General features: G+C 42.7%; 2 protein-coding genes across 4 annotated transcripts in view; one reads left to right on the forward strand and one right to left on the reverse strand.

The window, feature by feature from the left end:
• Window positions 1-7085, forward strand: part of Arg2 (arginase type II) — a 25514-nt gene extending 18429 nt beyond the window's left edge. Inside the window, exons 4-8 of the mRNA NM_009705.3 lie at window positions 653-812; window positions 1516-1610; window positions 1737-1841; window positions 2706-2842; window positions 6610-7085. Coding sequence (NP_033835.1) covers window positions 653-812; window positions 1516-1610; window positions 1737-1841; window positions 2706-2842; window positions 6610-6815 — 703 coding nt within the window. The 3' untranslated portion in view covers window positions 6816-7085. The remainder of the gene's footprint in view (window positions 1-652; window positions 813-1515; window positions 1611-1736; window positions 1842-2705; window positions 2843-6609) is intronic.
• Window positions 6801-23469, reverse strand: Vti1b (vesicle transport through interaction with t-SNAREs 1B). 3 transcript variants are annotated; one of them, XM_011244143.2, is made up of 7 exons: window positions 23004-23469; window positions 22402-22484; window positions 17135-17193; window positions 15732-15923; window positions 11193-11366; window positions 8632-8693; window positions 7038-7355 (listed from the first exon to the last, which is right to left on the reverse strand). In XM_011244143.2, exons 4-7 carry the CDS (start codon window positions 15912-15914, stop codon window positions 7259-7261), a joined length of 516 nt encoding a protein of 171 aa, XP_011242445.1. In that variant the 5' UTR covers window positions 15915-15923; window positions 17135-17193; window positions 22402-22484; window positions 23004-23469; the 3' UTR covers window positions 7038-7258. The 3 variants fall into 3 exon arrangements, with proteins under 3 accessions (NP_058080.2, NP_001351303.1, XP_011242445.1); NM_016800.3 differs by lacking the exon at window positions 22402-22484 and having other exon boundaries at window positions 6801-7355; window positions 23004-23242; NM_001364374.1 differs by lacking the exons at window positions 17135-17193; window positions 22402-22484 and having other exon boundaries at window positions 6801-7355; window positions 23004-23242.
• Window positions 23470-23704: the final 235 nt, after the last annotated feature.

The following is a 23704-nucleotide window of genomic DNA, read 5'->3' on the forward strand; positions in this document are numbered from 1 at the left end:
TTCAAAGGTGAACTGGGAGGACTGCCCGAGCTCTGTCGACACCAGGCTAGGCAACATGCAAGACTTTACTGCCACCAAACAGCAAAACCCCTCTAATGTACCAGATTCCTCGGAAGTTAGAATTAAAAAGATTAGGCAGCATTTCTTCAAGTTGTTACAGACAAGATCCCATTGCTCAACTAAATTTCATTCACTGGACAAATGTTAATATCTGAGCTCCTTTTCTGGGCTAGTGCTAATGGACAAATTAACATGGAACTGCTGTGACATGTGTCACACGGCAGGGACAGCCAGTCACCACCACTGCTTTTCCCCCCTAACTTTGAATTTTATTTTATGTGTATGTGTGTTCTGCCTGCACACATGTCTGTACACCATGAGAACAGTGTTCTGAGAGGCCAGAAGGTGTTGGGTCCCCTGGCACTGGAGCACTGACTCTTTAAAGTTTTTCCTTTCTCCTGTCTAATTCACTTAAGCGTTAATCTTTGGGAAGTACAATTAAGGGACTTTTGTCTCACTGTAACCCAGCCTCAGGCTAGACCCTGACTTTGCCCTGGGGACAGAGTATAAGCAGTGTTGGCTGAGATTATCTGTTACTGAGCATGTTTGCCAAGTAGAGGGCCTTGAAGATTATTACATTTGTTTTTTGCAGCCTGGCAATAGGTACCATTATCGGTCACGCCCGGCACCGCCCAGATCTCTGTGTCATCTGGGTTGATGCTCATGCGGACATTAATACACCTCTCACCACTGTATCTGGAAATATACATGGACAGCCACTTTCCTTTCTCATCAAAGAACTACAAGACAAGGTAAGCAGGCCCAAATGAAAAGGCTTGCATGGTTATCCTGGGGCTTTGAGATTTGAACAAAGGATGGGCTGAATGTGACTTACCTAACTCACTTTTATGTACATTACTAAGGACTGGGCAGTCAATTAGATGCTAGGTCTCTGTTCTCTGTTGGGTACATAATTGTTTAGGAAATTTTAAGTTTGTAGTAGTAGGTGAGAAAGTAGGAGTGGGTATTTCCATAGCCCAAGGACTTAGGTGGAGGCCACACTCTAAACACACTGATTTAGAGTCTAAGTGCCACTGTGCTTATTACCTTCGGGTAAAATTTCTTCTGATCTCTTCAAAAGCCAAGGAAGTCTTTGTTAGACAGACAGGACTCTCTGCTCAGCAAGAAGCCAAAGCTCTAAGCCAAGACAGATTAAAGACTCAACCTGTACCGAACAAAGGGGTGGGAAAGGCCACCTACCCAGCATCTTCCTGCTACTTAGGTAGTTAATGAGAAACCAGGGCTACCTTAGAAGAGATGCTTTTACATTCTCAGGAAATCTGCATTGTTTTGCAGCTGCCCTTCTAAATCATCTCACTGGACAGTTTCCCTCCTAGCTCAGGTGTCCTGTGTCACCTCAACATAGTGGACACGAAAGTGACAGCACATTCTTGGGAGCACATCTTAGTGAGAGTTAGGATTTCTGACTGATCTGCTTCGTCCCTCTCTTCACAGGTACCACAACTGCCAGGATTTTCCTGGATCAAACCTTGCCTCTCTCCCCCAAATATTGTGTACATTGGCCTGAGAGATGTGGAGCCTCCTGAACAGTAAGTTGATGCAGAAGGGGTAAGCTTTGGGCCTGTCCTGCCTGTTTTAGGTCAATCTAAAGGCAAGAGTCCCTAAATATACATTAAAAGCTTTTAAAACTAGAGTCTTCCCTTTTATCTTGCCAGTTTTATTTTAAAGAATTATGACATCCAGTATTTTTCCATGAGAGAGATTGATCGACTTGGGATCCAGAAGGTGATGGAACAGACATTTGATCGGCTGATTGGCAAGTAAGAAATGACATAAGCGTCTATTATGTCTATTTCTAGGTCTCAGGAGGAGGCGGGGCAGACCCTGGGAGAGCAGCAGCACACTTAAGCCCATACCTTGGGCATAGGAATTCTACTTCTCAAGTAAAAGCAAAACATGTCTATGTATTTTCAAATCGTTTAGAAAGGCATAGGATCAATCATAAATCATATTCTTCTAGATTTGGGAGGGGTAAAGTCAGTGGCCCATCCTGCTTCTCATAAATTTGTTTTCGATTTCGTGACTTTTGATGAGAAGCCTTCATCACTGCTCCAGTGGTCCTGTTCTTCCTAACTTCATTACTGCTTCATCTGAGTTCTGTATTAAGCATAAAAACACATGGTAGTCAGACTCATTTTCCCAACAATGGGGCTTCTCTTTTGGGTGGTCAATATCAGAACTGCTGTCTCATCATTCTCTAAGCTGCCAAGACATTAGTTGTTTGCTACTAGGATGCTGATGTTTGGTTTTAGTCATGGGATACCTGCACTCAAGTTGGAATTGGAATATAATCTCGCAGACTTTAAACTGGATTATGTTCATTCAACAATTATAACCTAATGAAGCTAACTTAATTAATGATAGAAGTGAAGCATTCCCGGGAGGCATTAATACCCTTCGAAACCCAGAAAAATGCACTGGAGGTTTTCTGAAGCAGGCAGAACAAATGGCAGTATCTTAAAGTACTATGTAAGAAGTTAATATGCCAATCTCCGTCACTTCTAGGGGTAGAAATCTAGAAATGCACTGAATCAGCAGAGCACCAGAATAAGAACAAAATCAAGTTGTAGTCACAGAATGAAGACTGCAAGCATAACATAGTCTCTCATTCTTTTCCTTTTCAGAAGGCAGAGGCCAATCCACCTGAGTTTTGACATTGATGCATTTGACCCTAAACTGGCTCCAGCCACAGGAACCCCTGTTGTAGGGGGATTAACCTACAGAGAAGGAGTGTATATTACTGAAGAAATACATAATACAGGTATGTAGCCAGGTCTTCAGCCTATTCACTATATAAACATGCTGAAATCTCTTTCTGCTGGGGATCTTTTGTCACTCTGTTTTTGGTTAAACTTTTATAGCCCAGAATCATATGGTTAATAAAGGATATAGACAGATATTTAGAGGCATCTTTGGATCGGGACTGTACCAAAGTATGCTAATACCATGCAGGTAATTATGTCACTAACACACTCAATAGATTTAGTATATGGAACAGAATGTCCAACACACATTTCCTGTGTCTACACTGCCTAAAGGCAGATTAAGAAAACAAGCCAAGTAGCTTGCTTCCTCTAGTTGTAAGGGGTTTGCTGGTTCACCAGCAGTTGGAAATTATTTGGAGTTCAGCTTAAGCTTGTCTCAAATCCTTTTTTCTTTTTTGAGACAGGGTCTCATGTAGTTAAGACTGACTTGAAACTCATGTAGTTGAGGAGGGGATGACTTGGGACTCCGAATCCTGCTTATCTTCCAGGTGCTGAGCGTACAGACATGCACCGCCATGTCCAGATTTTAAGAACATTTCTTGAAAAGATTTTTTTTTTTTAAATACAGTCAACCTCAACTGTCATTTCTCAGGTGCCAGTCATCCCGATCTCTTACTTGTATGGAACTCAATGACTGGGCAAGTCCGCTAGACAGTGAGCTCTGAGTTCAGCCTCCCTAACACTGGAGTTGCATAAAGGTTCTATGGTTTGAGCTCAGGTCCTCATGCTTAGACAAGCACTCGACTGTTGAGCTATCTCCCCAGACTCCATCTTGAAGACAGTATCTTTTTTTTCTTTTTAAATCAGAGATAAGCCTTCTACTGGAGCTTGTTGGTAACTTTAAAAGGATACTGTTAGAGAAATGGCTGATGAAGGTCACTAAGGTCATGACTGAGGTGAATTCTAGATTATCAAGAGCAACTATCACATGATATAACCTTAACAATTTCATGAAACTAGGAGACAGAGCAAAAACTCCAAGATTTCAAAGGCCAAGACCTACAAGGAATTGTTTTTTGTTTTTAGGCAGGGTCTCACTTAGACCAGGCTAGCCTTTAACTCAGAGATCTGTGTCTCTGCCTCCAAAGTGGTGGGATTAAAGGTGCACACCTCACAACAGACAAGAGACCCTTTAGAAAGTATTTATTATGTGAGTATGTATGTAGAAGACAACTTGTAGTTAGTGGCCTCTCTTCTACTCGTCGGTCTGAAAATAGAACTCGGGTTGTCTGATTAGTGGCAGAAGCATTTACCCTCTGAGCCACCACCAGTCATGTAAGGAACCCTTACCTAGATGGAAAAGAAATGGGGATTGGGTCCTTATAGTCTGCTAGAACCTTAGGGGAGACCGGCCTATTAAATCTGACTGTAGGAAGACAGACTTAGACCTGCAAACATAAATATTGCAACGGTCTTTCAGTTAACAGTGAACTTAAAACATTTCTGTTACTTCATTCAAGAGGGATTAATAAACTTTGCAAGCAGTTGTGTGTCTGTGTTTCCTTGTTTTGCTGACATTGTCAACAAAGATAGCAATTTGCTTAAACTAACCTGTAGGATGGCAATAGTCTGGAAACATAGGCAATATATATTTTTGATGGTGCAAACCCTCCTGATTCCTACTTAGGATATGCTAGAGATACTAGGTTCAACCATTGGGAATAAGACACAACTCACAAGCTGGGCTTGGTGGCGCACGCCTTTAATCCCAACACTCGGGAGTCAGAGGCAGGCGGATTTCTGAGTTCGAGGCCAGCCTGGTCTACAAAGTGAGTTCCAGGACAGCCAGGGCTATACAGAGAAACCCTGTCTTGAAAAACCATAAAAAAAGAAAAAAAGACTCAACTCACTAGGGACACAGGTTCCTGGGCAGGAAATGATGACAATGAAATGTTAACATCCTTAGTTACTGTAATTTTATATAATACACTCAACTATGCATCACTAAGATTGTAAGAAACACTGGAGAGTTTGTCATGTACCATAGTGTAATATAAATGAACCATTAGGTATTAGAATATACCTTATATATATATATATACTTTATAGTCAGCCTAAATATTCTTAAATACTTGTGATATTTAATTTTAGTTTATTCAGATCACTCTTTAAAGGGTAGATTAACCCAGAGTAAGTGTTAGGAATCTCGGGAAGTAGGCCAGATAAGGAGGGATCGAAGTGGAAGGCAGCTGTAGATTAAGTTCTTTCCTTCAGCCTACCCCAAACAAAGGACCAGTGCTGAGGACTTGGGCACGAACTCAAACCCTCAGATTAAGTGACTGAAATCAGGATTGAAACAGTCAACATATGGCTGGAAAAGCCAGCTATGTCATATGTGGAATCTGCTCTTAGAACTCAGTCATGGAAGTTTGGGCTAGCTGTGGGAGTAAATGCCATTCAGGAGGCTGAGGCAGGCAGACTGATGGTTTGAAGCTAGCCTGGGATACATAGCAGACCTTGTCTCAAAATAAAAAAATAGTTTACAGCAATAGCTATACTTCTGGTCATGTCGTGGCACCTCAAGAGATACTGATGGTGAAATTAGGGAGATGGCTAAGTAAGTGTTTGGTGAAGCAATTGCTGCACAGACATGAAGACTTGAGTTTGGATCTGCAGAGATAGCGCACACCAGTAATCCTGTTTGGTAAGATGGAGACAGGAGAATCCACAGAAACTTGAGGGCCAGCTATCCTGGCATGTTTGAGACCTGCCTCAAAGCAGGAATGAAGGCCAACATCCAAGGTTGCCTTCTGCCCTCCACATGCACATGGTGGCAGGTGTACACACACACACACACACACACACACACACACACCCCTTACACAAAAGGATAAAACAAGTACTGGTGGGCTAGGATGCAGCTCAGTGGTAAAGTACATGCTTAGTGTGCATAAAGACCCTGGTTCAATCCACAGTCCTAGGTGTGAGGTAAAAGGACCAATAAAACTCCCAAACAGACAAGGGGCCTACAATCCTGACACCAGTGCTTACCTATGACAGGAGTTGGAACAGGGGTAGGATTTTATAATTGCTCTGCACTAGCACAGTTATCTTAACTTAAACATGTAGTCAAGAGGATGAGACACAACGGGCTTTCTTAAAATGTCTGTATGTGTACACGGGTTTTTACATATATGGACATGCACACCTGGTTGGTGCCCATGGAAATCCAAGGTGGGTGTTGGATCTTTTGGGATTAAGAGTAAGAGACACTTGTGAGCCACCCTGTGGGTGCCTGGGTCCTCAGTCAGAGGAGCAAGTGTTCTTACTATTGCGTCTTGTAAGCCTCTCACGTTTTCTAGTTTGTTTTTGGTTGGTTGGTTTTTCGAGACACAATTTCTCTGTGTAGTCCTGGCTATCCTAGAACTCACTCTGTAGACCAGACTGGCCTTGAACGCAGAGATCCGCCCGCCTTTGCCTCCTGAGTGCTGGGATTAAAAGCCTGTGCTACTACTGCCTGGGTGTTTTGTTGTTGAAGTTACTTTTGTGTCCCTGTTTGTGGAGTGGGGAGTACATGTGGAAATCAGTGGACAACTTGCTGGCCTGGCTCTCTCAATCTCACATGGGGCCCAAGGTTCAAACTCGGCTAATCAGGCTTGGCTGAGGCACTTCACCTACAGAGCCACCTTTCCAGACTGCAGAGGGCTTTCTGATTGTGGTCATTTTATATTGGAAAATGACTTGTTTTTATGAGGTGGAACAACCCTCACTGAAAGTGGCAGCCAGGGCATGTTCTAACGTCTTTTACCTTTTATTGTTCCAGGGTTGCTGTCAGCTCTGGATCTTGTTGAAGTCAATCCTCATTTGGCCACTTCTGAGGAAGAGGCCAAGGCAACAGCCAGACTAGCAGTGGATGTGATTGCTTCAAGTTTTGGTCAGACAAGAGAAGGAGGACACATTGTCTATGACCACCTTCCTACTCCTAGTTCACCACACGAATCAGAAAATGAAGAATGTGTGAGAATTTAGGAAATACTGTACTCTGGCACCTTTCACAACAGCATTACAGAGTTGCAAGGCATTCGAAGGGACAGATATGAAATGGCTGTCTGGATCAATATTGCCTTAATGAGAACATCTGTGCACTCTCACAACTGTAAAACTCCCTTCTCTATTTTGGTCACCAACACTATTACTGTAAATGTATTTTTTGTTGTTTTTGAAGTTTACAAGCTATTAATGTTATACATGTAAGTTTGAAGGAGTCATAAACAACATTTATTACCTTAGTATATCATACTGGTCTTGTTGCTGTTCCTTCACATTTTCGAGGTTTTCCATTGCCCTCCCTCCCATAGTCTGACAAGACAATACATTCTTGAACTGTTAGCCCACAGCAGCAACACATATTCCTATGTAAAACCATTCATTCAGAGTAAGATGCTGGTCCACAAGGCTTTCCCTACAGAAGTTCAATGGTGTCGAAAGAATTTGTAATACACCAGACCGACCAGGATGGCTAGCTCCAGCAAGATGATGACGGAGAGCAGCAACTTGTTGGTTATCACTCTACAAAGACAAGCAGAGTAAGTAGACATGAGTCTGGGCAATCTTATTTCTAGCTGTTTCTAATGCTAGACACAGTGAGGTAGATGGAGTTTGAGTTTGGCTACACAGCCACACAGCAGAAAGCACTGTCCTTTGGACAGTGACAATTCATGGTGCTCTTGGCTTAAGTGAGGGACAACACTGACTACATCACAAAAATGTGGGAAACAGGAATATAACACTAAAACGTAATGACTTCTTGACTCTAAAAATTCCTCTACTTGTCCTGCTGTTTTAAATATGGTCCTACCAGCCATACATACGCTACGGGTGCACTCTTTAGTGTCAAAGTCGATTAAGCTCACGGCCGGGTCCTGCTTGTAGGATGAGGAACTAGTGGCCTTGAGATCTGCTTTTCAGTGTCTTGTAAACTTCTCCCTTCTTACTCTTCCCTATTTCTCCCTCTGCTCTACTACCTCAACAGTCACTCGCCAAAAAGTTTACTTCAGGTTATCATCTCGTTTCTCCTTACTTTAAGGAATTATTAGTGTTTGGGGGAAATCTTCTCCCACTGCTTGTTCTATGAATGGATTTCTGAAGCTCTTGTTAGCTCACATGCACCAAGGACACGCCACACTAGGTACCCAGCTTAGCCCAAATGGCACCATCTCCCTTCGGCCTTTTTTTTTTTTTAACTACAGTTAGGAGTTACCTCAAGGTTGGTTTTTTTGTTTAGTTTTTTTAAAATTAGTGAACACAGGTATGTGCATCCTACACAGTTCACTTGTGGCAGTCAGAGGACAGCTTTGGGGATGGCGCTCTCCTATCAATCGTCAGGCTCATGCCACAACCGCTTTTACCTCCCGCTAGCTTGTTTTTGTTCTTTTAAAATACTTCTTGCTAACAAGACAGGACTCCCAAAAAAGGCCTGCCATAAAAGGCAAGAACTAAGTACTATCCGTGCTCCCACACCGGGTGTTCATAAACATGTTCCCGGGAGCAGAAAAGCTCTATTGGTTCCTTAGGTCCCCTCTAAGAGAGAGAAACTGGGACTGACATTGTTCAGCAGACAGGTTTCCCACTATTTATGTTGGAACAATCTATGAATTTACCAATCTCCTGAGATATGTAACATACAGACTATGTTGTCCTTTGCTGTTGAGTGACTTCGGGGCAGGGAGCAGGGCTTGGGGAGCACCAAGGTGATTTACCAGGACATTTGTTAAGTCACTGGTTTAAGCTTTCTTAGTTGAAATACATTAAATGTCAAGAATTTGTGGGGGTTTTTGAAACTTACTTTCTGGACATTGAGCGAAGAATCTTCCGGCTTTTGCTCAAATTTTCATTTGTATTTACCAGCTGGAAGAGAAAATAATAGGTCATCTCCTAATCCTTTCCAAAAAAAAAAAATCTATAGAACTTGAACATGGGCATTAAAAAGGTCTTTGTTAAGACACAAAGAATCAAATGAATTTAATAGCTTATATCTAAGCTATTAAGTATAAGTAAAGGAACCTAGAAAAGTCAAGGTGTTTGGGTGCTCATTAAGGAGGGAAGCACTATATCTCATTGTTCCTATAGGCATGGGCGGCTGTGAGGTCACTAATCCTTCACCTTGGCTATTCAGATAGGAAAGCGACAGGCATGGTAGCATGGTGGCGCACACTTTTAATCCCAGAAACAGGCTTGGCAAGTTGAAGCCAGCCTGGTCTACAGAGAGTTCCAGGACAGCCAGAGCTACATGAGACCCAGCCTCAGGAAAAGAACAAAAAAAAAAAAAAAAAAAAGGGAGGCGGGGAGGAGAATAGTGCCACAGTTTTAAAACCAAGCCTTTCTGACTGCCATATAGGCTATAAGGTTTTACCTATGCTGGGCCAGTGACTGCAGGGCAACCTATGATTTGAATCTTATCACTTAAATACTTGGAGAGCCTCCTGAGTTGGTATTTGCTTGTGTTTTTAAGGGTTTACTTTTATGTGTATGAGTGTTTGCTTGAATGTATGTATGTGCACCGCATGGATATGTGGTGTCCTCAGAAGTCAAAAGAGGGCATCGAATCCCCTGGAACTGGAGACATGGTTGTGAGCTGTCATGAATAGGAAAACAGAGCTGGAGAGGTGACCCAACACATAAAACCACTTGCTGCTGTGCTGGGCAGTGGTGTTGCATGCCTTTAATCCCAGCACTTGGGAGGCAGAGGCAGGCAGATTTCTGAGTTTGAGGCCAGCCTGGTCTACAAAGTGAGTTCCAGGACAGCCAGGGATACACAGAGAAACCCTGTCTCAGGAAACCAAAAGAAAAAAATAAAAGAAAAAGAAAAAAAGGCACTTGCTGCTTGTCCAGAGGACCTGAGTTTATTGCCGGGATGGGTATGGCAGTTTACAAGCATAACTCCAGTCCCAGGAAATCTGATGTCTCTGGCTTCCTTAGGCACCAGGACCATGTGATACAGAGATATATATACAGGCAAAAAACCTACACACACAATTTTTTTTTTTTTTAAGAATAGAAAAATATGCTGTTAGACCTGAAATTAAAATCTCCTTTCACTGAATCCTTACTGGTGTTTTCACATTCTCTTTTCATGAATAAAGCGAGACATGAAATAGTATAAATCATTATTGCTTTGCGGCCCAGCATGGTGGCACACAACCTTAATCCCAGTAGGCAGAGGCAGGAGGATCACTGAGTTCCAGGCCAGCAGTCAGATCTAAATAGCAAGATTCAACTCACAAATATTATAGACACATCTACGTATTTTTGTGTGTTTATGTCTGTTGTATGTGCACATCTGTGTGGGTATGGAGGGTACCTTCCTTGACTGCTCTCCACACTGTAGGCAATTTTGGCATTATTATCTTTCTTTAAAACACAGAAATAGGGGCTGGAGAGATGGCTCAGTGGTTAAGAGCACTGGCTGCTCTTCCAGAGGACTCAGGTTTAATTCCCAGCACCCACATGGCAGCTCACAACTATCTATAGCTCTAGTTCCAGGGCATCTGGTGCCCTCACACATACATACATGTAGTCAAAACACCAATGCACATAAAATAAAAATAAATCTTAGGAAAAAAACCCCACAGAGATATAAGAATATGTTTTTGTTTTAATCCCAGGTATAAGATATGGGGCTACTTCAGATTGTCCATAGCAGCTGACTTTGATTTGCCTCGTGCAGGGGTGTGATTTTGCCAGCAGCATATAGTTTCTGTGACTGTGTGATGTTTGGAATTCTGGGGACTTTTCAGAGGGTATATAAATGCTAGAGTCCCAAGAAACAAGATGGATTGATTGTTGCTGTTGGTGGTTGGTCATGGTTTCTCAAGCAGTTAAGCACAAAGAGATGAGAAGAAATTAGAAATCTTGAAGATCAAACTTGACACAAGAAGCTCTATACTCCTAGTCAGCAGGAAGTAGCCTAACAATAACATCACCCCCTTTCCTCTCTTTCCTTTTTCCTCTCCTATCTTGTGTTGGGGGTTGAGAGGGTGGGGAAGGGTAGAAGAACCCACAAAAACTGGCTACACCACCTTAAAGGACCTCTCAATACACTGGGCTGGCCAGCAAGCTCCAAAAATCCAACTTTTTCTAATCCTTACCCCCAAACTCTGGGGTTGCAAATGCATGGACATCTGTACTGACTTTATCGACTAATCCATCTCCTTTGGCTCTGTATTAATTCTAATGGGGAATCTTTTAGCCCAGCAATTTAAAAATTGTGAAAAGGGGAGGGGGCTGTTATTCCCAGAGAGAGAATAAAAGAGTTATTTCCAGAATTCAGAACTGCTGTAGTGTCTGGCTTTAGTACGACATCTGGGTATGAAGGACCCTCCGATTTTACACATTGCCCAGACTTACTCTGCTCTTAGTACGTTCCAACTGGTCTCGTTGCTCCCCCAACTCTTCTATGATTTCTGTACCAATTTGATCAGTTTCTGTGGCAATCCGATGAGAACGCTCAATGCTTTGGGTAGCCCGGTTCAGGCTTTCAGTGCCTTGTAGGAGTAATGCTCTTTGAGACTGTAGTCGATTCTGACAGGAGTAAGGAAGAAAAGTTTTAGGCTACTTCCATTATTAAGAATTTTTTGTCAATACATTCCTTGTGACTTTCTTCTTTCACTACAGTTTTTCCTTTCTTTCTGCAGGAAACTGATTTTAGGGCACTCTACTGAAGTCCTATGTATAAGTATCTACATATAACATCTCTCTCTCTTTCTCTCTCTCTCCTCCCAATTCATTAAATCATCTTTAGATTACTTATACCTGAGAAAAGGTAAATATTATGTAAATATTGTTCAAGAGAATCATGACAAGAAAATCATCAATAGATGCTCATCAAATAAAAACATTCTTAAAGATTTATTTATGCATGTGTACATGTGCACCAGGGTGCCCATGGATGCCAGGAGAAGGTATTGGATCCCTCAAAACTGGAATTTTTTTTTTTTTTTTTTTTTTTTGAGACAGAGTTCTACTGTGTAGTCCTGGCAAACCTTGAACTTACTATGTAGACCAGCCTGGCTTCAACTCACTGAGATCCATCTGTCTCTGCCTTCCAAGTGCAAGGATGAAAAGCTAGGTGCCACCATGCCTGGATAAATATAATACTTTTAAAAAATATTTTCAATCCAAAGCTGACTGGGTATTCAGCTGCAGTGGGTATGAAGAGTTGGTTAGCTGTGCTTTTTAAAATTGAATCAAAGATTCTAATGAACCATAAGATCCTCTTCAAGGTCCTAGACTAAAGCAGGTACATCCCACTTCCTGTTATACTTCTGAAAATAGATTGAAAAAAATCGGAGCATTTTTCCTGTAGACCAGTTAAAATCCATTATAAACTTGTAATTGGTTACTAGCAACTTCAGTCAGCATCCAGACTTGAGAAGGTGGTAGTGTGTGCAAAAATGACCTGATTAAGCTTGTGACTTTAAAAGTTAAAACTTTTTCAAATATTTATTCATTTTTGTTTTTTGAGACAGTCTCACTGTAATTGAAGCTGGCTTCAAACTCATCATGACCCTCCTGGCTCAACATCCAAGTGCTGGAACCGTAAATGTGTGTCGTCATGCCTGGCTAGCCTTTCATAGGGCCACAAGTAAACAACTAACTCCCCAGAACTCTAGAAAATAATTAGTTCCCTCAAGATTCCCATTTGACTGGTCCTGAAGATTTATAGACCATAAATAAGGTATTCTTTCTCAGCATAGAAGTCACTAAAAGCTAGAGACATTGATACATTCTTGAAAAAAGTTCTATGGCTACAATCTGTTTGTGAACTCCACCAATACCACCAAAAAAGAACATCACCTCATGCCAAACAGCACTCTCAAGTGATCACGCTGGTGACTTGCTCACAGAGAAGGGGAATCTGGACCTCAAGCAAGCTTCCCTAACTTCCCAAGAACTCTAAATCTTCACTGAAGTTTTTTTCTCTTTAATCCTAAATGCAGCACGACTACAAAAGCAGCCCACGTCTGGCCAGAATCAATAAAGATGGGCAGAGATGGGGTAGCACACATAATCAAGAGGGGCTCAGCTCACAGAACTTACTACAGAGCAGGTGGCAAATGGCATAAGATGTCATCAACAATTAAGATTCTTAATCCAAGCACTCAGGAGGCAGAGGCAGGCAGATCTGAGTTCCAGGACAGTCAGGGTTACATAGAGAAATCCTGTATCAAAAAAAGAAAGAAAAAAGAGAAGAGAAAATTAGCCTCTTGGGCTGGAACAGTGGTGCACACCTTTAATTCCAGCACTCACAAGAGAGGCAGGGGCAAAAGGATCTTTGTGAGTTCAAGGCTAGCCTGATGCACAATAGGGAGTTCAAGGACTATATACTCTCTCAAATTTTTTCTTAAATTAGATTCTTAAAATAAGAATGTCTACTTTACAAATAGCATACAGACGAGTAAGTGAAGAAACCACTGAGGATCAAATAAATCCCATCGTGTGTGGTGCACGCCTGCAATCTTAACATCTAGGAGGCAGATGTGGGAGGATGGCTCTGAGGGCAGCCTGGTCAATAGAGTGAGGTTCAGTGCAGCTAAAATGGTGCTGGTGAGATGGTTCAGTGCCAAGCCTGAAGACCTGAGTTCAGTTATGGGAACTCCTGCATGTGGTCCTCTGACTTCCACACACGTGCTTATGTATACATACAAAATAAATAATGTAATAAAGAGAGGCTGGAGCGATGGCTCCGGGATTAGCACTGGCTGTCGTTCAGAGAACATGGGTTTAATTCCCAGCACCCACGTACTGGTTCACAACCATATGTAACTGCAGTTTCAGGGATCAGTAGCCTCACCTAGCCTCTGTGAGAACTGCATGCACATGGTGAACATGGAGGTAGACACCTACGCACATAAAATAGAGCAAGAAAAGATAACATCACATAAATCAACCTTGGAAAGACATGGGATAGTCCCACTAAAGGCACACATGTTTAGCTACATAAATCAGCCTCAGATAGACATGGGATAATCCTACTGAAGGTATAGGTGTTATCTATACTATGGACTCGGGCTGCTGAGTCAGCAGCTCTACGGGGTATTTGAGGCCAGTATTGGCATCATGGTGACAATCCTCTTTCAAGTTGACTTACATGTTTTGAAATTAATAAATTTAAAGTAAATGTTTGGACTTTTCAATACTCTTTTTTTGAGGGGGAAGTTAGAAAAAAAAATTACCAGAGTGATTTTTTTTATAATATCTGTTTTAACAAATTCTATTTGCCCTTTTCAGCCTTCCTTCACTGGTGTACTCACATGCATCCATTTCAAAATTGTTTTGTTTTCTCTTCAAAAATTGTGTCTAAGAAGCCAGGAACTAATGTAGGGGCCACTGCTAGGGAAGATACTTCAGATCTGCTGCAGATCAGCTACCAAGTAGGGCTGTGCATACCCCAGGAACTTGAAGTATTTGTAGGTCAGGTTCTAGGCTGGAGCAAAGCTGAAAAGCTCCCTTATCTTGCTTTGATTGGTGGTCTCTGCACAAAGTGTCTGGCATTGTTCTTCAGTCAGCACCTTGCCATACAAGGCATCCAGCAACCCATCAATGCCTGTGACCTTGGCAATGAGTGCTTGCCTATGCTGCCACACAAAATGTGCTGGTCTGGCTGCCATCTGAGGAGGATTGCAGCTGACACAGACTCTGACTTGGATAATGACCGTTTGCAGCTGCTTGACCCTCTCCATTCTCTAAGTCTCTAAGTCCAATCACTGTGAGCACCAAGTCTTGTGTTTTGTGTTTTGAGATAGAAGCTACGGAGCTTGTCAGAGAGGTCTATGGGGCCTCCAAGGGATGCAGCACTGACGGAAGCCTCATTTTGAACTCCTCCATCTCCTCACTGTATGGCTTCCCAGGCCTGCCCCATGACTCTGGGGTTCCCAGCCTCTTACCTTTGCTGCCATCTGTCTCCATGCCAATGTTTTACATTCCTCTCCAAAAGATGTGCTTAAACTTCAGCAATGTTAAGTCAGTAGAACATTGTTTCTCACACTCTAATAAAAATACATCCTGACATAGCATTTACAGTTTTCCTGCTAGCCCTTCTATAGATATTAATTTTGCAGTGCTGGGTCCCTTTCCATTCCTTTTACAAATTCTATGTGAACTTTGCTCTTTGTGGACTATAATCCAAATACAGCACACTAAATTAAACTTTGGAAGTTTTTTTATTTTATTCCTTTAACTAGTCAGCTTCTCCAGATGGTTTCAAGATATGGGTTCTTGAAGCCCAATATTATGTCAGAATCATTTGACTTAGAAGCAGTCTGGCTGATTTTACAAGACAAGGTGTCAGAATGGCCCTACTGAGAAGTACTCTGTGTTTCTCTGCCAGGTTCAGGGCCATCTTGATATATTAAGCTAACAGAAAGCTTGGATTAATCTTGTAAAAAATACTGTGATGAATTAGAAATCTAACTGAGCAGCAGCTGCTTGGGAGGTTGTGATGGGATAGTTACTTGAGAATACCAGACTCTATCTCAAAAACAAAACAAACACTTAAAATCCAACTGAATGTTGAGAGTATACCCAAGAAAATGATTCTAAAATGTATATGAAAAAAAGAAAAGCCCAAGAAGAAAATGAATTCGACCAACAGGTCAAAATACAGAGTCTAGCTTGGAACAGTTTCTAGGTTTGGGAGAGACAAAGTACTGCTCTGTCTGTCTGTTTACCTATCTACCTGTCTATCTAAGCTCACAAAGAATTCTAGGCACATAGTTAGACAGATTGGAGTTTAAAAGCAGCAAGTAGAGTGGAGAATGGCAACTAGAGGCAGGAAAGAGGCCAAGAGTAAGAAAACAGAAACCCGAGACTTCAATATACATTGACAACATAAACCCTCTAGTTCTTGTACCACAGGCCCGTAAGGAAGGAGCAGCTAACACTTACCAAATGCTCGTTCTCCAAGGTATACGTGCCATACTTCAGGTCTCCTCGGCCTCCAGGAGCGGCTGTCAGAGGTGTACTTCTCACCTCACGGTGGAGTTTAGCAAGGTCCTTCCGGTAGTTTCTCAGCTTAGACATCATGGGGTTACGGAAAGTCAGGGGTGCATATCGTAGTTCTTCCTCCATCTCTGCCAACTAGGAAAGCCAAAAGGGATAAGTAGACAGCCTTTTTTTCCCCTAACCTGGGCATAGGTATCCAAAATAACAAGTATGTTTTTGTGGCAGAGGCCACAAACGCCACATCCACTTGAAGTGCCTGACATAGTTTCTAGCAGACATTCACTCACGAAAGCATGTGGTGGGCTGGAGAGACAGGAAGGTGCTTGCCCTGCAAATGTGAGGACCTAAATTCAATGTCCAGAACCATGCAGATAACACTGGGGATGGCAGCGTGTGCTTATAGTCCCAGTGCTGGCTGGCAAGTTCCAGGGCAATGACAAAACCGGTTTTAAAGACTAAAGAGAAAGAAAAGGCAAGGTGGATGGAATTTGAAGAAGGAGATCACATGCATGTGCAGCCACACAAGACACATGCACTTTCACAACAAACACAAGTATTTGATGAATGCACCAGTGGTAGCAAGCATGCATAAAGACCTAGGCTCTATACCTAACAATGCAAATAAGAGCATGTACATAGATGCATGCTCCGTGAATTATATATCTTCTGTGTCAGTAAGTTTAACCAAGGTCAGTAACTGATCTCAGTGGGCAGCTTCAGCAAAGGTACGGGAATGCCCCTACTACTCATACTCGGAATGTGTCAGCAAAGGCTTGTACTTCAGAAATCTTCAAACTTTACCTATTTGTGTTGTTAAGCCAGCTCAACACCCATTCCCACAAGTTAGCCTCATTTAATAAGTGCAATGGTTAGTGCTGTTAACTTGATAGGATCTAGAATCACCTAGGAAGACAAACTTCTGGACACACCTGTTAGCCTAGGTTAGTCTCTGGGGGATTATCTTGACTGTATCACTCAAAAATCCAAAGGCCTCCCCACTGTGGGTAGCACCATCCCCTACCTAGGATCTGGGATAGAGTGGAGACAGGGAGCTAAGCAGTAGCATGCATTCACCATCACTCTCTGTGATGTGATCAACTGCTTCAAGTTCCTACTGCTTTGACTTCTCTACCACATGAACTGTGAGCCAGAACAAATCCTTTCTTCCTTAAGCTGCTTTTGTCTGAATGTTTCATCACAATAACAAAAGAGAACCTAAAAGTGACTTAGAAACAGTCAAAATCAAGGTCAGAAGACAGGAAAAGGTTACCTGTTATGAAGCCATAGTATTTCTAGAAAAGACCAAAACCAAGTACAAGAAACAAGTACTTGCTCCCTGTCCTCACCGTTTCATTTGCTTCCTGTTGCTTTTCATCAAAATCTCTGACCAGCTTCTTCTTCTCTTCTAGAAAAGACAGGTGCATTTCAAACACTTATTACTGCTTCTGTACATTTGTAGAGGCATTCCCTCTGCTTAGGATAACCTTCCCATTTTCCCCTGATTTGGGGTAGTAACACTTAACTACCCCTAGAGGCCTAGCTATATTTGGAGACTTGCTTTCACTGTGCCTGAAGGGTGCCTACTGTGTTGGCATTTCGTACCCAGGGAAATACTATTGCTGAGGACAAAGCCCAGCATAACAATTATTTGGTTCTAACGCCAACAACATCCCTACTACAGGTTTAAATTAACAATCATTTGTAACTGTTTTTCCTCCCCAACCTCGTGGAGGACCGGCGCTCTCTCATCAATGTGAATGTCTATCAACACAGTCTCCACAGTGATTCTGGAATCACCACTGTTGTGCAAAACAAACTCAATATTCACGTCGTCTGCTCACTAGTGTGATATCTCTCTCCCCTATGGCGGCAGGGATAACGACTTGTCCATGAGACTGTCATTTTTCTTTCGGTCCTTCCCATGTCATCTAAACTGCTGCACTTGCTTGTTTGTTTGTTTAAGTAGGCTCACTATGTGGGCCAGGCTGCCTTCAAATTTGCAGTCGTCCTGCCTTAGTTTCCCAAATGCTAGAATTATAATGTGTACAGTCATTATTGGCTGGTTTTGTCTTTAATAGAAGTTACTGATCTTCCCTTTTAGCAGTATAGTAAGAGAAAAAGCCCCAGTTTCAAAGCAATAATATCTAAATAAATATTATTTCATCTTTACTATGTTTCTTTTGATCATTTATAATATGAAGATTTTCACTTAAAATAAAATTTCCTTTAAAGCTATCTGTATTAGACACATATATTTTTACAAGAATACACGGATAAAGTGAGAATGTTTAAGAGTAAAAATGACACCTGGTAAACCTTTGTAGAGGGAAGAGCCCTGGTTGGTCAGGGGGTTAGGTTTAGGCATCAGTGCTGAACCTTCCTTGACATGAAAGCAAGCATGGGAAATTTTCATTTCTTGGCTGTAAAACAAGGAAGCCGATCATTCCTTCACATCTGACAAGCAGCAGTCAGCTTTATTTGTGAAAAATTTGATTTTTTAAAAATGGATGCATCCCCTGGGTGTGGTAGCTCACATCTTTAATCCTATGCAGAGGTGGGCATCTTAATCCTTGCGCGTGAGGCCAGCCTGGTCTAGTGAGTTCTAGGATAGCCAGAGCTACACAGTGAGACCTTGCTTCAAAAACAAACAAAAACATTCACCTGAATGATCTACATGTGGAAATCTACACATAATTTACTTATTACAAAGTTACCACTGCTTACAATAGTTTTAAAATTCATTTTCTCTTTTGAGACAGGGTCTCATGTAGCTAAAACTCAGCACTGCCTAGGTAGCCAAGGATGACCCTGATCTTCTGACGCTCTTGCCACCACCTTCCAACTCACTACTTACTATGTCTACCCACCTGTCTGATACTCCCTGGACATACACAAGGCACTCTTCATACTACTTACAACACAACACAAAACAAACAACAAACCACAAACAAACAAGACCCAAGGACCCATTAATTAAAAAGAGAAAAAGTTTAATTAATGGTACACATCTGCGCTATCTGTGATGTACTGAGACGGACAGCAAAGCATCTGTCCCCCTTCCTGAGGGGCTGTGCTCTTAGTCACCAAGAATGGAAAAAGAACACTTGCAGTCAAGAATAGCTACTTCCACCAGAGCTGACTGTCACTACTCCTACAACCAGCATATATCCAAACTCAAGTACACCCTCTTCCTGATCTAAGCTAGGCAGTGTCCCTTTTCCTAGCTCAGATTTTTCTACAGCAGTGTCATTTTTTACCTACACTCAAAGAGGCAACTTCTAGAACAATTCAAGAAAAGAGTGTCAGTGAAAGTGGTGGGGGAGGTAGATGGGAACTGCTTTCATCAACTTTCCTGTGTCACCTTTATTTATTACCTTTCAAAACAGAACTTCACCTTTGAGCTCTTTTATGGACTCCTAGATTTAAAACAAAGGAAAAACCTAAGAACCTAGAAAGGGCTCTTTCCAGTCTTGGCTCCAACATGACCAAAAAAAAAAGGGGGGAAGAAGAAACAAGTCATACCAAAAAAGGCCACAGGCATGTGCAGGCAACTCATTCTATGAATCATTCTGTGAATTGTACGTGGTTTATGTCCAAGGACAAAGCCATAAAGAAGTTCCAAACTACCATCGGGGACATTTTCAAATTGAGTGTCTTTGATGCTTCTGTGATTCCCAAAAGGGCTCTGTCAAGCTGCACTACCCAGGGATCAGTGACATTCATAGCAAGGTAGTCAAGAATTGATCTCGTGAAGCTGGAAGGACCTAACACCCCCCACCATGACTTAGGCCAGCTGGTGCTGCCCCTAGACCTCCATCAAAGCCCATAGGGCTGAAAAACATCTAGGAAAATAGATGTTAGAAAAGCAAATATTCAGAATCAAAAGAGGCTTGTCTCTACTGAACTGAGGAGTCACTAGCTGTTTTTGATGCTTCAGTCTCACATATCAATCAGCATTAGAGCTGGGATAGTTCTCAGAAATTATCAACCTCATTTTACAGCTGTAGAAACTAGAACCTAAGGGGCTGGAGAGATGGCTCAGGGGTTAAGAGCAATGACTGCTATTTCAGAGGTCCTGACTTCAATTGCCAAAAACCACATGGTGGCTCACAACCATCTGTAATGGGACGAGATGCTCTCTTCTGGTGTGTCTGAAGACAGTGACAGTGTACTACTAGATATAAAATAAATAAATAAATCTAAAAGAAAAGGAAAAAAGAAAAGAAACTAACCTGGACAAGTGCCCTCCCTAAGGCCATAGGATCTCAAAGTAATGTACCATTAATGTTGACAACCCTCTTCTTATGGAATATTAATGCATTAGACAGGGAGACTGTAAGTGCAATGCAGTAATGCTGACTCCAGAGGGCACTTAGCAAGCACCAGACACAGTGAACTTTCAAATATTAGGCACTACCATTGATTCTCAAAGTAAATGCATAGACCTGGAGCAAAACACAATTCAGCAGAGTATACAGGGTGGGAAGTAATGGAACTTCTGTAACCTGTGAGTGATTTGTGTTTACCAGCCTGCCCTGCATGGCACTTCTGTTTCTTTCCTAGCTCTAAAGAGACAGCATCTTAGGGCCGGATAGATGACTTACCAGGTAAAGGTGTTTGCTGCAGCCTGATAATCTGTTTAATCCCCAGGACCCATGCAGTAAAACAAGAAAGCATAAACTGTCCTCTGAGCTCTACATGTATACACACAACAAACAAAACTGAGGTCTCAGGTATCGATACTGGACTTCAAGCAAATTAAAATGGAAAACTGTCAATAATTTTATCACAAGGACAAATGTCTCCAAGTACCAGAAAACCAAAACCTGAAACAATAACTATTAGCACTTAACATATTAATCAGATGACAAAATTCCATCCCTTCTGAGGCTTTAGAGAAACCTCTTCAGATGATGCAAAGCCAAGATAAGAAATTACAGCTGTAGGTGATGAATGCTATAATTAGGCTAATACTTACCATACATGGTAAAACTGTTACTGCCACAAAACCCTCCTAAATTAGGATACATGGTGGCAGCTACCCTTCAAGGGCCATGAGAATACAGACTATACTTTGGGGAAATAAGTATCTCTTTCACTCTGGTTGTTTTAACCAATGTATATACATCAATATGAAGAGTAATGAAAATGTGAAAAAAAAAAAAAAGAGAAATTATTCTGCTTCAATACCCAGGTACTTTCTTCTAAGACCTCATAGACCTTCTAAGACCTTTAACAACCAAAAATTGATTTTTACAATAATTTAACAAATACAATATGTAGTTTATTTGAGAAAGGGTCTCACTGTGTACTCTAGGCTGGCCTTGAACTCATGGAGATTCCCTGCCTCTGCCTCCTAAGTGCTACTAAAGGTATGCACCACCACCCCAAACATATCTAGTAAATATTTGTCAGATACCTAGGATGTGCTGTGTACTGTTCCAGGGAGTTTAGGACACATGCTAAACGATCAAACAAACAAACAACAAACAAAAATACTATTTCATTTCCAGTTCACTGGCTCTCAAACTTAAGCCAGCACTAGAAATCCCTCGAGTGTAGTTAAGGCAGACTGCTTGCCGTAAGCTTTGGATTCTGTGAGTCAGAATGGGGCCTGAGCATGTGCAGTTCTCAAGTTCCCAGATGGTGTTGATGGGCTGATTCACAGACTACAATTCCAAACTACTTTCCTAGTAACACAAAAACAATACACTGTATCATAAATATGCAAAGTGATGAGTACATTAGAAAATAGTGTTCTGAGGCTGGGCAATGGCAATACAAGCCTTTAATCCCAGCACTTGGGAGGCAGAGGCAGGTGGTTTGAGGCCAGCCTAGTCTACAGAGAGAGTTCCAGGACAGCCAAGACTACACAGAGAAACCCTGTCTTGAAAAACAAACACAAACCCAAAAAAACAAAAACAAGCAAGCAAAAAGAGCATCCTAAGAATAACTGTGTAGAGAGCTAATATTTCTAAATAAAACAACAAACACATATTAATAATAGCTGGTAGCTCTTACTGTTGCCAGACGGTGTTTTTAATAGCTTTACATATCTCATTTACTCCCCACAAAAACTCCATGAAGTCAGATGCTACGTTTTACTTTATAGTGGAAACTAGTTTGGTTAAAATAACTTGCAAAGTCACATAGCTAATAAAAGGTGTATGTAACTTAGATAATCTGACTCTAGAACTCTTTTCTTTCCTTCCTTCCTTTTTTTTTTTTTTTTTTTTTAATTTTTGATAGAGTCTCAAGATAGAAGAATCTAGCTGGTCTGGAACTCTGTGTTGCTGTGTAAAACCAGGCTGGCCTTGAACTCACTGAGATTCTGTTTCTACCTCCCAAGTGCTGGGATTAAAAGTGTTCACCACTGGCAATCTCTTGAATGGCAGAAAAATATTTTGTCATACACTGTTATCTTTAATGCACAGGTAGACATTCTCATCTCCAGCTCAAACGAGTATGCGCCTCTTATTTAAGTTCATTCATTCAACTGATCACGTGAGAAGACACGGCCCCTTCTCAATCTTCCTCCTCACATCCACCAGTCTCATAAATCTCGGCACCACCTGTTGGATTTAATGCTCACTCTCCAGATTCGCATGCTTACCCAGTCAACTGTCATAGAAGCTCCTAACACAGTCTCTTATAGCCATTCTCACATCCTCTATCCAGCTATCCGCCGCCTTGCTTCTAAAATGAAATCCACATTACTCCGCTGCTTATGTTCCTTAAGGATTTACCCTAGTACGTCAAAAAAGTCTAAATGTGAGACTTCCGGTTCCTCTCCAATGTAGCTGTCTTCCTCCCCTCACCTCCCGCCACTGTCTCACATATAAGCTAATCTCCATGGTTACAACTATTTTTAAAATTTCATTGCCTACCAAAATGCCAAACTCCTACATGCCCAACTCCAAATTAAGGGTTTTTTTTGTTTTTTGTTTTTGTTTTTTGTTTTGTCACAGGAGCACAGATTGAAGAATGCCCTATGCTACTGGGAGAGGAAGATAACTAAAGGCTCGCTAGGAGAGGACATCCTAATGTCTATCCCTTTGCACGCCCCCAGTCACCACAAGAGGCAGCACACCCTGGGCGTCCGGGGCCCGACAGCAGCAGGGGGCGTGCCCAAAGGGGAAGCGGGGAGCCCCGGGTCGGTGTTTGGGATCCTGCACCCTGCGGAGTCCTCCCGGCCTGGTCCCGCCCCCGCCTCACCTGTCCCCGCGGTCCCCAGCAGCCGCTCCGGCACCCCTTGTAAGTCTTCAAGGAGGCCGCGGAAGATCTCGTGCAGCTTCTCGAAATGCTCGGAGGAGGCGGCGGAGGCGGCCATGGCGCAGGTTGCGCGTGAGCTGCGGCCACCGGGCGCTGGGCCCACTCCCACCTCAGCAATCAGCTGCCCAGCCCCGAAGCCATCACTGCAGCCGCACCTCGGCCTCCCGGAATCAGGCGCTTCCGGGGTCCTCGGAGCCGGACGCCCTCCCCCTGCTTGTCACTGCACGGGCGCCGGGCGCCAAAGCCTGACAAGAAGCCGGGGCGGGGACGACACTCAGCTACTACAGGGGCGCGGTCTCGCGCCAAGACGAGCCGGTGGCTCCGACCTGGAGACAAACAGTGGGCACAGAGGAGGTACCAAAGGGAAGGGCCCGAGGGAGCCCGCGGGACTGGCGCCTCGGCCGCCTCATCCGGGCCCGCCGGTCCTGCAGTGCATACTGGGAATTGTAGTTAAGTGAGGGAGGACGGCCGTGCAGGGAGGGCCCGGAGTGCCAGCGGTGTTGCGCAGACTGGCTAGCACACGCCCCTCGCTGTCATCGCAGTTCCTTCTGCCACCTGACTTCATATCCCGTCTAAATGTTCAGTCTCAGCCCTAGATAGATGAGCAGAGGCCTGCCTACCCTCGGATGGTATAACTCTAATAA

Source organism: Mus musculus, chromosome 12 (assembly GCF_000001635.26).
Source record: "Mus musculus strain C57BL/6J chromosome 12, GRCm38.p6 C57BL/6J".
NCBI classification, from domain to species: Eukaryota; Metazoa; Chordata; class Mammalia; order Rodentia; family Muridae; genus Mus; species Mus musculus.